General features: G+C 40.8%; 1 protein-coding gene across 9 annotated transcripts in view; it reads left to right on the forward strand.

The window, feature by feature from the left end:
- The window catches only part of EPB41L4A (erythrocyte membrane protein band 4.1 like 4A), a 270,520-nt gene that overhangs the window by 142,384 nt on the left and 112,577 nt on the right, over positions 1-15,559 (forward strand). For all 9 annotated transcript variants that reach the window (XM_082376858.1, XM_082376852.1, XM_082376855.1 and 6 more), the window contains 2 exons: positions 7,370-7,421; positions 13,822-13,900. In XM_082376858.1, the coding sequence (XP_082232984.1) occupies positions 13,878-13,900 (23 nt within the window). In that variant the 5' untranslated portion in view covers positions 7,370-7,421; positions 13,822-13,877. The remainder of the gene's footprint in view (positions 1-7,369; positions 7,422-13,821; positions 13,901-15,559) is intronic.

Genomic DNA, 15,559 nt, shown 5'->3' on the forward strand with positions numbered 1-15,559 from the left:
TAAGGGAGAAAAAAATAGAAAGATAAAAAGAGGATAAAATAAAATAAAATAAAGCTATTATAATAAAAACTAAGAAAAAAATTATTAAGAATAAATGTATTCAGAAAAAAATTTTTTTAATTTTTAAAAATAGATTTATTAATTTTTTATAGTAAAAAATAAGAAAAAAATTTTTAAGAAAAAAATTTATTAAGAAAAAAAATTTTAATTTTTTTAAAATAAAAAATATGAAAAAACTTATTAAAGAATTTTTTAATTTCTAAAAATAGAAAATACGGAAAAAATTATTAAGAAAGCATATATTAGGGAAAAAAAATTTTTTTAAGTAAAAAAAAAAAAAAAAAAATAGACAGACCTAACCCTAGGACTGATGGTGAAAGCAAAGCTATACAGACAAAATCTCACCCAGAAGCATACACATATACACTCATAAAAAAAGGAAAAGGGGAAATTAATATATCCTGCTCCTAAAGTCCACCTTTTGAATTTGGGATGATTCGTTGTCTATTCAGGTATTCAACAGATGCAGACACATCAAGTTGTTTGTGGAGCTTTAATCCGCTGCTTCTGAGGCTGATGGGGGAGATTTCCCTTTCTCTTCTTTGTTCGTACAGCTCCCAGCGTTCAGCTTTGGATTTGGACCCGCCTCTGCATGTACGTCGCCTGAGGGCGTCCGTTCCCCGCCCAGACAGAACGGGGTTAAAGGAGCAGCTGCTTCGGGGGCTCTGGCTCACTCAGGCCGGGGGAGGGAGCGGTGCAGCAGCCTGAGGCGCGCCGTGTGTTCTCCCGGGGAAGTTGTCCCCGGATCTCGGGAACCTGGCAGTGGCGAGCTGCACCGGCTCCCGGGAGGGGCAGTGTGGAGAGTGACCTGTGCTCGCACACAGGCTTCTTGGTGGCGGCAGCAGCAGCCTTAGCTTTTCCTACCAGTCTCTGGGGTCCGCGCTGATGGCCACGGCTTGCGCCCATCTCTGGGGTCTGCGCTGTTAGCCGCGGCTCGCGCCCGCCTCTGGAGTTCGTCTAGGCGGCGCTCTGAATCCCCTCTCCTTGCGCGCCGCGACACAAAGAGGCAAGAAAAAGTCTCTTGTCTCTTCGGCGGCTGCAGACCTCCTCTCCGGCTCCCTCCCGGCTCGCCGCGGCACGCCAACCCCTTCAGGCTGTGTTCACGCCGCCAACCCCAGTCCTCTCCCTGCGATCCGACCGAAGCCCGCGCCTCAGCTCCCAGCCCCGCCTGCCCCAGCGGGTGAGCAGACAAGCCTCTCGGGCTGGTGAGCGCTGCTCGGCGCTGAGCCTCTGTGCGGGAATCTCTCCGTTTTTCCCTCTGCGCCCCTGTTGCTGTGGGATCCGTGCTGATAGCCGCGCGGCTCGCACCTGTCTCTGGATTTCGTTTAGGCAGCGCTCTGAATCCCCTCTCCTTGCGCGCCGCGAAACAAAGAGGCAAGAAAAAGTCTCTTGCCTCTTCGGCAGCTGCAGACTTTTTCCCGGACTCCCTCCCGGCTAGCACCATAGCCCGAGCCTCAGCTCCCAGCCCCCGCCCGCCCCGGCGAGTGAGCAGACAAGCCTCTCGGGCTGGTGAGTGCTGGTTGGCGCCGAGCCTCCGTGCAGGAGTCTCTCCGCTTTGCCCTCCGCACCCCTGTGGCTGCGCTCTCCTCCGCGGCTCCGAAGCTTCCCCCCTCTGCCACCCGCAGTCTCTGCCTGCAAAGGGGCTTCCTAGTGCCTGGAAACCTTTCCTCCTTCACGGCTCCCTCCCACTGGCGCAGGTCCCGTCCCTATTCTTTTGTCTCTGTTATTTCTTTTTTCTTTTACCCTACCCATGTACGTGGGGAGTTTCTTGCCTTTTGGGAGGTCTGACGTCTTCTGCCAGCGTTCAGTGGGTGTTCTGTAGGAGCAGTTCCACGTGTAGATGTATTTCTACTGTATCTGTGGGAAGGAAGGTGATCTCCGTGTCTTACTCTTCCGCCATCTTGCCCCTACTCCCATCGAGTTTTTAAGAGGACGAAATGAGTGAATGAATGTAAAGTCTTCAACAGTGCCTGGCACATGGTAAGCATTTAATAAGCTTTAGCTGTTACTGTGGTTACTTTTCTAGGTCTTAGGTGGCGCCAGGGTCCATGGGAAAGAACTGAGGAATAGTCCCTGGGGCCAGTGACACTTCTTGAGGAGCCAGATGGTCCAACAGTAATTAATTGGAATCCACTTTTGTTGAAAAAATGGGGCCCAGTTACGACCGCCCCCACACACACTTCCCTCAGTGATGGCCTAACGGCAAGCCCTGGTTTCTGTCCCTGCTGTGAGTTAGCTCTGTTACGGTGGTTTTACCTGAGGTCCTAAGGCTTCTGTGATTGATGCCGAGGAGCAAATTAAAACCACGTCCTGTGAATGTTGCTTAGAGGGCCTGAGATGTGTCTATACAGGGGCATTGGAAAATGGGTGTGGACAAAGCACAAATAGCTATCACCACAGTCCTGGATTTCTGGGAACCTATGTGCAAATTATGTCGTCCTAGAACTCCCCAGGAATGAGCCGTAGTATCCTTTTTTGAGATCTTTTTGGCTCCATTGTCACTTATAGATTGTCAACTTTTCATAGTCCCTTAGATCAAGAAGTTATTTTGTTATATTGATGAAGACTGTGTGCTTTTAAAGTCTTTTTTCTTTTTTGATCTACAGGAAACATTATTAAATATCATTGTGGTATTCTTAAATTCTCCAAAGGTGAGTCAGAATTATACTCCATGTTAAATAAGATGTAGCAAAGCTCTTTTTATTTGATGCTGTCCATGCTTTATGTAAGATGTTTTAGGGCTTATTCTACTATTAGAGCTCTAGGAGACTCCAGAAGAACAGTTGACAAATGGAAGGTTGGACCCTGAATTTAATACATATCTTTTGAAGATTAGGATATTGGTTTACTGGACAGCGTTAGAGTTTTAAAATCTAATTTTGAGACTGTTACGTAGGAAATTGATGAAATCGAGACATGATCAGCCAAGGTGGATAAAAGACGCTCAGGGCATTTAGCCAGGACTGTCAGAGAGTAAGAAGGAACTTGTGCCCATCTGTCATTTCTCTTCGGGTTGCATAAATGCCATTATTAAGATTGACAGGACTGAAGAGGTAAGGCCACCTAACTACTGGACTCCTGCACCCTGGCAAAGAGTCATTGCCAAGGAGGGCTTGTTATCTTGACTCCTTAGCGATTGGGTATTGAGGTAACAGTTTGTTAACGTTCTCCTGTGTTAGGAAGCCAACTGTAGAAATCAGGATGAGAGAGCAGGGTCTGTTTTGGTTAATTGTCACCTTATCTTCATGCAAAATAGGATCTAATTCAGCTTGTGAGGATACACAGAACTATAGGATATAAGTTTGAAATAGGAGAGAGAGAGGAGATGGGGGACAGGAAGGGGGCAAGATGGAAAGATTTTCCTAGAGACTGAACAGCTTGAATGTTGAGAGATGATGAGAGAGAGGGGGCTGTCTCTCCTCGTGACTGTCTAGGTAGCAAGCGCAGTTCAGGAAAGCTGTTCTGTAGCCCAGCACCACAGTGACCACTGCTCAGCTCTCTGCTTCTCTCTTTCCCCCAACCCAGGACAGATGGGAAGACTGAATGGGACATTGCTTCTGGAAGTCCGTCAGGTCTTCTTTTTCTGGAAGTCCTTCAGGAACATTGATTTCTTAGCTGCATAGTTACTAGCTATCGGGTAGCACTGATTTCAGGAAGTCCTCAGCTATAAAGGACTTGGAGTATTATGTTCTGTGTTGTCACTTAAAAATGGATCCATTAGCTTTAAGAGCAGTGGAGCTGTTAGATATCATTCTTATAAAAACTTAGGGCTGTGTTCTCCATTTCTATTTTGGGAAAGTTTTTTTATTTGGGAGCATGCTGTTCAAAGGTTTTCTCTTCAATGATGCCTTCCTGTACTTACCCTGAAGAGCTCATTTTCTTTTTACATCATCTTTTTATCTCATATGTATTCATCTTATACACATGATCATCTCACCACATTATATTTCAACTCTGTGTCTATGTGTCTGGTAAACTGCGGGTGCCCCACGGTTAGGGAAAAGTTTCAGTCATTTGTGTTTTGCTACACTCCCCAAGACAAGATCTGACATGACATATAAAGAATATATGTAGTGGGTATTCCACAAATGTTAAGTGAATGAATGGTGTCACAGTTTTAGAGCCTACATCCATTCTGGATATAGGTGAATATTCTGAATGTAGACCCTAAAACTGAAACTGTGATACTGTGTTCATTGCCAAATTCTGTGCCCTTTTTTCTCACTGGTGATGGAGCAGCTGCCTGACGTGTTTCATGGTGATCACACATGTGCTATGTTTGATTGCTTGTTGATAATGTGTGGTGACAAGTGCCATCATGGGATGGCTGCTTTGGTTCCAAGGTCATTTCTTTCCTTTGGCTGAGCGTAAGTGGGTTTTACATTTTAAGATGCTAGCTTATGGAACCTGGTGGCTCGTGTTTTATTATGTACGTTCTGGGGCATTTATCACTGTCTGACCTCTGTAACCCCTGGTTTCCATTTAGATCAAATGCAATGCGTGCGTGGCGAGCGCTGGATTGATATTTGGCGTATCTAATGTGCAGTGAGCCAGCCTTTGGCTGAGTCTTGACTCTTCCTTTTTTGCTGCAAAATTGTAATTTCTTACTCGTCTCAGAAACTTCATTATACTTTTTCACCTCACAAATCTGATTGCTCTCAAGGAAAGATTTATTTTAAAAGTGTACAGACTATCATTAGGTGAAAAATTTTAAGAGATTAACCAGTCTTTCCCGTTACATTTAGTTTAAAATTTCCTTCTTGTTTTCTTTACCCGGCTTTTTAATGACTGAAAATCATTCTGGAGGGGAAAACAAACAGACAACGATTTGGTTTGAGGAAAATGTTTGTAAAGTTTGTTTTGGGGGGGAGGATGATGTGAAATCTTTTGCAATTTCTGTCTTCTACTAGTTTCGAGATGAGATTAGACAGAAGAGGAAGACCAGAGGCCTCTTCCCTCCCCTCCTTTCTTGCCCCAAGCACTTAGTGCAGTGTAAGGCCTAAAATTAAGGCCTAGTATTATGTGTGCCTTGACATCTGGAGAAAACTGGGAAGGCCTCTCATGGCCCAACTCCAAGTCTCCTCCCAAAAGTGCTCTTGTGGGTAGGGTCTCCTCCCCAAATAACCCTCCAGGACCCCAGCCAGCTGACATCTTGATTTTGGCCTTGTGAAACCTGGAGCAAAGAAACCAACTCATCTGCAGACCTTGGAGTTAATAAATGGGTGGTGTTGTAAGCCTCTACATTTGTGATAACTTGTTATGGCAGCAATAGAAACCTGATGCAAGTGTTTATGGTTGAGTGTGTTTTCCTTGGTTTTATCTTACTTGAAAAATCCAGGGATAGTCAAACCCTTTTGTTTAACATGAATTGCAAGAAACAGTCCACCCACCTAATGTTTCCATTTTGTGGGAAGCAGCCATAGCTTTATATACCTAGAGGAAGGGGTCTGCTCTGTGTCCAACACACGGCTGAGCATTTGAATTGATTTTACTTGATTTGGATGAATCAGTGTTTCCCTGGGAGCCATTTATTTTAACACCAAAGCCACATCTTTAGCCATTGTGGGCTTCAAAAGCAGTTCACTGATTATGGCCTCTTCTTCAAATATATCTTTTTTTACTTTAAAAGTGAGTGTTTCTAGACCTTCAAAAATTGAGACACGATAAGGAGCGGAATAATGAACATTGTGTCATAAGTTGCTACCCATTTATATTGGTTACCTTTTGAAAAAGTTGGAAAATCTGAAACTGCTCTAGGAGTTGCAAATAGTGAAGATTATGTGTACCTGAATAGAGTTAAGTATTGTACTAAAATCTTACAATAAAATGATTATGACATTCATTTAGGGTGAATGATTTTTATATGTAATTAAGAATAAAAGGTAAGGGGATTGTATAAAATATTATAATTACTATTTATAATTACTGCTACTGTTATATAGCAGAGCAAGCATTTCTGCCCTTAGTGGAGGGGCAGGGAAAGGGAAGCTGGGCAGGAAGGTTCTCTTAGACTCCTTTTGTGGCTTGTGATTCTTGACCCAGTGTGGTCAGGAGAGTGTGAATGATTTCACCAGGACAAACACAAGAGTGCGAGGAATGAAGTGGCTCAAGGTGGACCAGCTCCTACCTCCCTGCTATGAGATTTGCTCCTTCTTCATCCAGGAACATGAGAAGATGGAAACTGGTTAGCTCGGCCCTTGGAATCTCCAGCATTTGGCAAGAACATCAGGGTGAAGGTTCCACCTTGCCCACCACCCCCGACTTTCCAGGCAGTGGAATCCCTTCGACTGTGTGCTTCTATGGGAGCCCCGGGTGCCCCCTTTGTACTTGGTTTGCTTCTCCCCTCCTCTTCCTCCACATGAAGATGAGGCAGAAGGCTTGTTTCTTTTTCTTTCAGTGATTTTATTTCACAAAGGTGAGATTTAAAGGAAGGCCTCTCCACAGAGCCCCAAATTCTCCCATCACTGTCTAAAATTCTATTCGTCAAAAATTAATTTGAATTAATAAGCAAGTACCTTAGACTGGCTAATGGCACTTATTAAGAATGACCATCACACCTTAATAATAATCATCACTAGCATGTGTTGCATGCTTAGTGTGAGCCAGGGGCTATTCTGAAGACTTTGCATGACTTAATTGATTTAATCCGCCTAGCAAGCCTATGAAGAAGGTTCAGAGAGAGAGGTCCAGTAACTGGTTCCAAGTTACATGGTGATGATGAGGGGAGAGGCAGGACAGCATCCAGACCGGTCTGCTCTGGGACTCGAACCCTCAACCACTGTGCTGAGCCACCTCTCCTGGATACTTAATGAGGATTTGATTTGATTTGATTGCTTTCTTCCTTACCTCTAGCAGCAATACCTGTAAGGGATGGGACTGGACATGAAAAGAGTAAAGACATTTTAGGGGTAGACACGTCTGTAGGGGAATTGTTATAGGGACTCTGGAAAGAGATTGGGGGGCATTCTCTGCAGCCGTTGTTTTCCCACCAGAGGCGGTAAGAAGCTCACTCACTAGCATCTTGATGTTACTGATCTTATAACCAGTACAAGAATTCAACTAAGAACCCGGCATAGGTTCTCTCCTGTTTCTCTTCTCTGCTTCTCTCCAAACACTGACATTTTTCTTTTCTTTTAATGTTCTAGCAGCAGAAAACTCTTATGTAAGTTTACGTGTATATATCATAAATGAAATGTTTTACTTATTATTTAAACGTTATTTAAAAAAATAACACTTTCCAAATACTCTTGAAGCGAAGGCCAATGAAAAGCAACTAATTTCTGTAATTACCCTTTTCTTCCTCACACAGTATTGGCTGGATCCTGCGAAAACCCTAGCTGAACACAAAGAACTGATCAACAGTAGGTATTTGATTTTAACTTTGTTAAAGTTTGAAAACAGTATAATGTCCATGATTAGATGGGTGCAGAAATAGGCTTTAATACTATGTAGGTGAATATTAGCACTTGAGTGCCAGAATATGGAGATGGGTGTTTGTACATCGCCAGGTCTCTGCAAACTCTGATTAGATTTGTGTAGATAAAGACTCTGAGTGGATCTGAGTATTGAATTTGGCTTTTGTGTGCACCTGGCCTGAACTTTTGTCTGTGACTTTTCCATTGTCTTTAAAATTTCACCTTCAGATAGAAAAGGCAGAGAGGCACTGGTTTGAAAAAGAGGTGGACATTCGACCTTTTAAAGTGCTTGGGTTTCTTGGGTTAAGGAGTGGTTTTGCCCTTCACAATATTCAGTTGGCTGAGTCGGTAATTAAGGAGTGCCCTCGTAACCTGAAAGATTGCTATGGCTTCAGAAAGGACCCATCTGTTTTGGTTTTAATTTTATCAGTATGAATCTTACTAGGTGACTCAGAGTCTAATTAAGGTTATATTCATTAACGTTACTTTCCATAACCCAAGTTTTTATTTATAAATGTGCATGTGCACACACACTTGCAGCCCTTAAGTACGCAGAAGAGTAGTTATTTTTAAATCGTCTTTATGAAAATTATGGTAAAATATCAGTATATAACATAAGGTGGACCACTTGGACCACTGGGGGGTGTACAATTCAGCAACGTTAAGTACATCCACATTGTTATGCAACCTTTACCACTGTCCATCTCCAAAATGTTTTCCATCTTCCCACACTGAAACTGTATCATTAAACCATTTTGCTTTAATGTACAAATTATTGCTAATAAGATCTAGTGGATTCTTCTGGCCTTTCTTACCCCCATTCTGAGTCTGTACTTTCCATGTGTATTGGCTCACTCCCCGTGGTAAAATGGGTCACATGGTGCTTTACGGACCCCAAGGGCAGGAACCGAGCTGTGCCTCAGAAGGGAATTGGGAACTAAGAACTGCAGCACGAACGGTCAGGAACTCAGTACTGTTTCTGTGAACATCAGCATCATTTTTGTTTCTGTCTGTGGCCTGGTTCTCTTTGCCCCTCCATCTCTGTGGTGGAAGCCTCCTCAGTTTCCAAGTTACAGCTCTAGCCACAGGCAGAAGTGCACTGGCTGTCTCTGAATTGCAATTCCGAATTCTAGGGCGGGCGTCGGACCAGCCCGGTTTGAGTCAGTAGCTCACGTCAGTCCTGTCAGCTATGTCTAGGCTTTTTGCAAGGTCAGTGCACACATAGCTGCTAGGGGGCCAGCATTCTGGATGGGAGTGGGCAACAGGTTTCAAAGATGGGACTGGAGGCCTATGAGATGAGAAAGGACCCTCAAAATATATACCTTAGACATCATCAAGTTCTGCCTACTCCGCCTACACAGGAGTAAATCCTAATCAGAAACAGCTTATGACCTGCCATGGATGAGAAGCTGCTTGACAGCAGAGGGATGACTGAAGTCCTGACCTTCTGACTTCTAATACCACGTGCTTCTTGAGTGAGCAAACTGCCCATTAAAGGCTGAGGGGAAGCAGGAAGTTCATGTGATTAGATGTGAATGCAGATAACTTCCAAGAGGTATCCTCGTGTGAATGGTAGGCACTCCAATTTAACAAGTCTCATCCCTTGGGATCTAGAAATCTGCACTTTTCCAAAAGATTCAGGTATAATAATAAATACAGTAAATATCTGTCTTGTCTATTTGAACCACTTACTTTAAAAATAGCAGTTCAACTAGAAAAATGGTACAGATGAACCGGTTTGCAGGGCAGAGATAGAGACACAGATGTAGAGAACAAACGTATAGACACCAAGGGGGGAAAGTGGTGGAGGGGATGGTGGTGGTGGTGTGATGAATTGGGAGATTGGGATTGACATGTATACACTAATATGTATAAAATGGATGACTAATAAGAACCTGCTGTATAAAAAATAAATAAATAAAATAAAAATACCAGTTCAAAAATTTCAGGAATTGTTATTTTAAAACAAACGCAAAGGTTTTTTATAAGAAAAAAGTTGAGATTTCTACCCAAATGATGAAGAAAAATACAAATTATTTTATTTAAGGTGTATTATTCAAGTGTTCCTAAGAGCATTTGAAGTATATATTTCATTACATGGCATGAAATATTATGTTTAATATCTATAATCTGTAATGCAATTACTTTCTCATCCTAAATAAATGTCATCCTGTTAAAAATTTGATGTACAGGAAGAATAAAACACTGATATTACAATCGAAAAGTTATGTAAGTGAATAATGCATAATTTTTTATCTCATAAGATAGTTTGATAATTAATGAGGGAGAATGGCTCTCACATCTCCAGCAGATAAGTCAGAAGGAATATCTGTAAAAATGACAGAATATTTGCTAGTCGCCAGGATTCTCATAGGTGCCTTATGATTTAGTTATCCTGAGCTAATGGGAGACTATTATCATTAAAGGCCTTGAAATTAGTCTTCACAAAAGGTAGATTAGAGGATTCCCAGTTTCTGGCTTCTGTCTATTTTGCTAGAGTAAAACAATATTAACTTACTTTACATAAGGATTTCTTAAAGGTAGGCTCTGTGGAAAGACGTAGATCAAGATGATAATCTAGGAATTTACTTCACCAGCACCTGATATGTATAGTCAGTCTTAGGCTAGGAGGCCAAAAAATACTTGGGTAGACATATCCTTGCTCCAAAATCTCCATTTCTTTAGCCTTTGGATTGATCTATAAAACAGTGATGTATAAATGAAGTATTTGCTTGCTCTGAAGGTGTTATATTTTTTCCCTGAGAGCCTGTATGGAATAGTGGCCAGCAGGCACTGAACTCTAAGTACTAGCAAACGTGGTTCTCATCATTGGGATCTTGGGCGAGTTGCTTTACCTCCTTGGAGCTTTTCCTGCCTTGCATATGTTACCAGATGCTTGTTGGGAATCAGATGTTTAGGAAACATTTTTGCACATTATCAAATACAGTCGAATAGTAATTTATATATTTGGACCCCAGACACTTTGTATGTAAGTGGGAAAGGGAGGGCTGATTTGGGCCAAAAGTCCTAAAAGAAAATTAGTCCAAACAATGTTTTTAATTATATATATTTCAAATTTCTGCTTAACTGCTCGTCACTAAATACATTTCGACTATCTAGGCTTGGTCAATAGGGTGTAATCTGTCATGTTCCAGAGAATAAAAGCAGCTCTGGAGTCTGGACAAGGCCTTCCTCCCTTTGTGCACCATCTCAGCAGCATCTGTGCTCCTCCTGCCCCCACATGCCAACCCTCGTGTCCTGCAGGTGCAGGTGGACCCATCTGCTCAGTAACCCAGAGCTTGATTGGCACAGATCAGCAGCGGGTGGACTTCCTGGCTCTTCTAAATATTTAATAGTCAGTGCCTCCTTGACATCTGTGTTCAGGGGTAGAGGTCTGTTTGTCAGAAATAGAAACACAGGGATTAAGGAAACATAGAACTCAGGACATATGGAATCAACTCTAATGATAAATTGTAACAAAGTTTCTTTTAAAATTTAGTTTCTAAAAAAGCTCCAGCCTAGGAGTGCGTTACACAGGAAGGCATAGCTTAGGGGAGCAGGGCGAGGCCCTAGTGTTGCTTGCCTTCTGTGTGCCAGCAACAGGGGTTTTATACACATAGCTTGTGTGTCATAATAATAATAAATAATAACATAGTTCATATATTATAAATTCATTATGGCTTTGTTATCTGTTGTTCTATGTAACTTCCTCTCCCCAGCTTCTAAATTGGTGACTTTATTTACTTAGTTAAAAATGAAAATAAACTGTATGTCTGTTATACAGTATCAGAGACTTGGGATAACAGTGTGTGGGTGGAAGTATTTTTACACAGGTGCCTGTTTTGTATCTTTTTTACTTGTGTGAGAGAGCTTTTGTTGGAGAAAAAAATTAGAAACTATGACCACCGATTGGTGCACCAGGTAACAGATCCATTTTAAAACAGATTTAATATAAGATCTAGTTACCACATTGCTCAGAAGTATGCAGTTTTGGAAACAGTGCAGGTTATATTTGTACCTTCTGAAATAGAAATATTTCTAGTGAAAATATAATGTGGTTGGCAAACGAAGGGGCTTGTGTCCTCTTGCACAGTATGAGTGTTTTAATTATATTTTATATTTTCCCAGGTACAATTCCAGATTTTGTTTCATATATGTTTGGTATTTGTGCATGTAGTTCTTCTGTGTGGGGTAAATGACTGAGATGAGAAATGTGTTCTTAAATATATAAGAACATATTTTTAGATTCAGAAAAGTTTAAGAATGAAACAAATATTGCTCCTAATCCTACCACATAGCCTCACTGATAATTTTGTTTTTAAATGGTAAGAGATATACATGGTAAGAAGTTTCTGACTTATCAGTTTTGCTAAAAGTAGAATTTAAGTGTCCTCACCGAAAGGAAAAGTTAGTATGTGAGGGGATGGATGTGTTAATTAACTTGCTGGGGAGAAATGCTTTCACAATGTATACTTTTAAATATCTTATAATTTAATTTGTCAATTATACCTCAATAAAGCTGGGCAAAAAAGGTTTACAGCCCCTCTTCCCAAAGTTTGCCACTCTTGGTAATTTCTTATGCATTCTTCTGTTGGGGTGTGGGCCCATATTTTAACAGATAACTTTCTTTTACACACAAAAGGCGTCATATTTCTGCAGTCAGAAGTAGAGCTTGGTGATCTTTTCCCATCAGTACGTAAAGTTCCCCTCTGCCCATTTAAACGGTTGAATGGTACCCTGTGTATGTCCTGTGGTTGACTTAAATGGCCCACCTGCTGCTGAGCATTGAAATTGTTTCCACCATTTTGCAGATTTTGGGGGTTACTTTTTACAATAGTTAGTGGTAGGAGGGTGGTTTTTAAAACTATTCATTTTGTTTATCAGTAATCTTTCTTCATTATGAAAAAATACATATGTTGTAGAAAAAGTGAAAAATGGAAAAATTAGAAATAAGTAAAACTTGTGCTTATCTCACGAACCAGAGATGAGAAGAACTGGCAATATTCTAATGTATTTGGTCCTGTCTTTTTTCTTGTGTTTATGAGCACATAGACCCATACTACATAGATAACGACATAGTTGAAGCCTTACTATTGCCCAATTCTGAACTCTTGTTTTTTCATTTTGCATTTTCTGTCTTTAGAAATTCTTGGTGAGTGTAATTTTTAAAACAACTTTGTTGAGGTATCTTTGACATAAAAAATTTGTATATATTTAAGGTGTACAACTTGATGTTTTGACAGATGTATACATTGTGAAAAGAGCACCACATCAAGCTAAATAATTTATCTATCACCTCTGCATAGTTACCGGGGTGGGCGTGGGGTGAGAAGATTTAAATTAAGATCGATCCTCTTAGCCAATTTCAAGTATGTAATACAGTAGTATTATACAATAGTTAACTATTATCCCCAAGCTCTACATTAAATCCCCAGAACTCATTCATCTTGCATAACTGACATTTTTTACTGTTTGACCCACAGCTTCCCATGTCTCCCTCCTCCTGGCCCTGGGCGGCCACCATTCTGCTCTCTGCACTTAGGCATGCGACTGTTTTAGATTCCACATATAAGTGAGATCAGGCAGTATTTGTTTTTTTGTGTCTGGCTTGTTGCACGTAGCTTAATGTTCTCCAGGTTCATCCATGTTGTCACAAATGGGAGGATTTCCTTCTTTTCATGGCTGAATAATATTACATTGTGTATGTATATCCCATTTCTTTGTGCGCATTCATCTACTGATAGGTTGTTTCCATGTCTTGGCTTTTGTAAATAATGTTGCGGTGAAAATGGGGGTGCATACATCTCTTGGAGATCCTGATTTCATTTCCTTTGGATAAATACCCAGTAGTGGGATTGTTGGCTCATATGGTAGCTCTGTTTTTAACTTTCTGAGGAACTTCCATACTGTTTTCCCTAATGGTTTGATTCATTTCCATCCCACCAACAGTGCACAAGGCTTCCCCTTTCTCCACATCCTCACCAACACTTTTGTCTTTTTGACAATAGCCCTTCTTGCAGGTGTGAGGTTGGCATCTCACTGTGGTTTTGATTTGTGGCATTTTTCTGATGATTAGCCATGTTGACTATCTTTTCATGTATCTTTTGGCCATTTGAATGTTTTCCTTGGAAAAATGTTTATTTAGGTTCCATTATTTTAATTGGGTTATTTGTTTTTTGCTATTGAGTTGTGTAAGTTCCTCATATATTTTTGGATATTAACCCCTTATCCAGTATATGGTTTGCAAATCTTTTTGGTGAGTGTAATTTTTAGTAGTTGTGTAATATTACACTACTACTTTGACTAATTTATAATGTGAAACTTAATTTCTATTTCTTATTTTTAGCTGGACCTCCGTATACTTTGTATTTTGGTATTAAATTCTATGCCGAAGATCCGTGTATGCTTAAAGAAGAAATAACCAGGTATAGTACTGACTTTGCTTTTGATCAGTACATGTATGACATATACAAAAGGCTTTATTTAAAACAAATTGGGGTCAAATACTTGGATGGGTGTCTGCAGGCATTTTGTAATGGGACTCCTGTGAGAGTTAAATTTAAACTAGCATTGCGTGAGGCAGTTCAGTGTCTGACGATAGATGTGTTTGAACAATGGCATGGACCTGGGTGACATGATAATAGATTCTGCATCTGCTGTGATGGGATATTTCTGTATTGTTACTGTGAAGGATGCATTCAGTCTTTGTAGTCCTGTAAACGTAGCCATCTGAACTGCGTAAATGGAGGATATATTTTTTTTTAAATTTATTTTATAGAAGTACAGTTGATTTACAATGTTTTGTTCGTTTCTGCTGTACAGCAAAGTGATTCAGTTATACATATACATATATATTCTTTTTCATATTCTTTTCCCGTGGTTTGTTACAGGATATTGAATATAGTTCCCTGTGCTATACAGTAGGACCTTGTTGTTTATCCATTCTATATATAATAGTTTGCATCTGCTAATTCCAAACTCCCAATCCCTCCCTCCCCCACCCCACCTCCCCCTTGGCAACCGCAAGTCTGTTCTCTATGTCTGTGAGTCTGTTTTTGTTTCATGGATAAGTTCACTCATGTAGGGACAATATTTTGATGCTGAGTTTGCATACGTAATTATAAACTTGAAGAGCCACTCACTTGTCTTTAATTGTTGTAGCTTAAATATCAGCTGTCCAGGGATTTCATTCATCTCTATGGAAAATGAAAAGATAATTGCTTTTAGTATTAAGGGAGAGAAAAAACCCAGTGTTTTTTAATGCATTACTTTACCTTTGTCATCAAATATCTTATTTTCAGTTAAAACAGAATTTCTGATTGGTATTGATTATATTGTTAAAGCAGCCCATGCCAGCATTTGAAAATGGCTTATAAAGAGCAGACAATAGCATTATGTTTTCATTTATTCCACTAGTGACCTGCCTGCATGTGGTAGCAAAAACAGAAGCGTTTTCCCTAACTTAACTCTAAATGGTCAGTTTTCCTAGTGAACCCGTCATTGGCTTGAGTAAAGCCTAATGCATTGCTCAGAAAATTGGAAATCATCTCCTTGATAACTAAGACAGTCTATGATCTTGTTTCTATTCTATCCTTTCATCTTTTTCCTTAGACTTTCTTTTGTCTTGATTCTGCACCGCACACAGAAGAGTGAGAAGAGGGTCAGCTAATCAGACCTTTTCTCTTCCGCTCTGAAGTGCTGTAATTAGGCCTCATTTGTAGAACTGTGCTGACATCTGCTTTGCAGCGAGCACTTGCAAAGGCAGGGCTGCCTGTCCAGGGTTTCTCCGAGCACTCCTCTATGGGAGAAGGGACACTGTGTTGGGGAGAGGTTGAGGCGAGGGGTCATGTTTACATTAGAATTTCATGAAGAGTCTTTGCATTCAAGAGGGATTTCTGAGTTGAGGGCTTATGGGGAAACTGAGTCCAAGTGGTATAAATGCACATTTATATCTGTAACTCATTAGGGAATTACAGGGCACAACATTATATGAAAATACAAGGAAAGTTCTTCATTTTGATTTTATCAGTAACCTCTCTGTGCTCGATTTCCTCACCTGTAATATTGGAGATGTACCTGTCTCG

The sequence above is a fragment of the Balaenoptera borealis genome (genome assembly GCF_965194805.1).
Source record: "Balaenoptera borealis genome assembly, chromosome: 2".
In the NCBI taxonomy this organism is placed as follows: domain Eukaryota; kingdom Metazoa; phylum Chordata; class Mammalia; order Artiodactyla; family Balaenopteridae; genus Balaenoptera; species Balaenoptera borealis.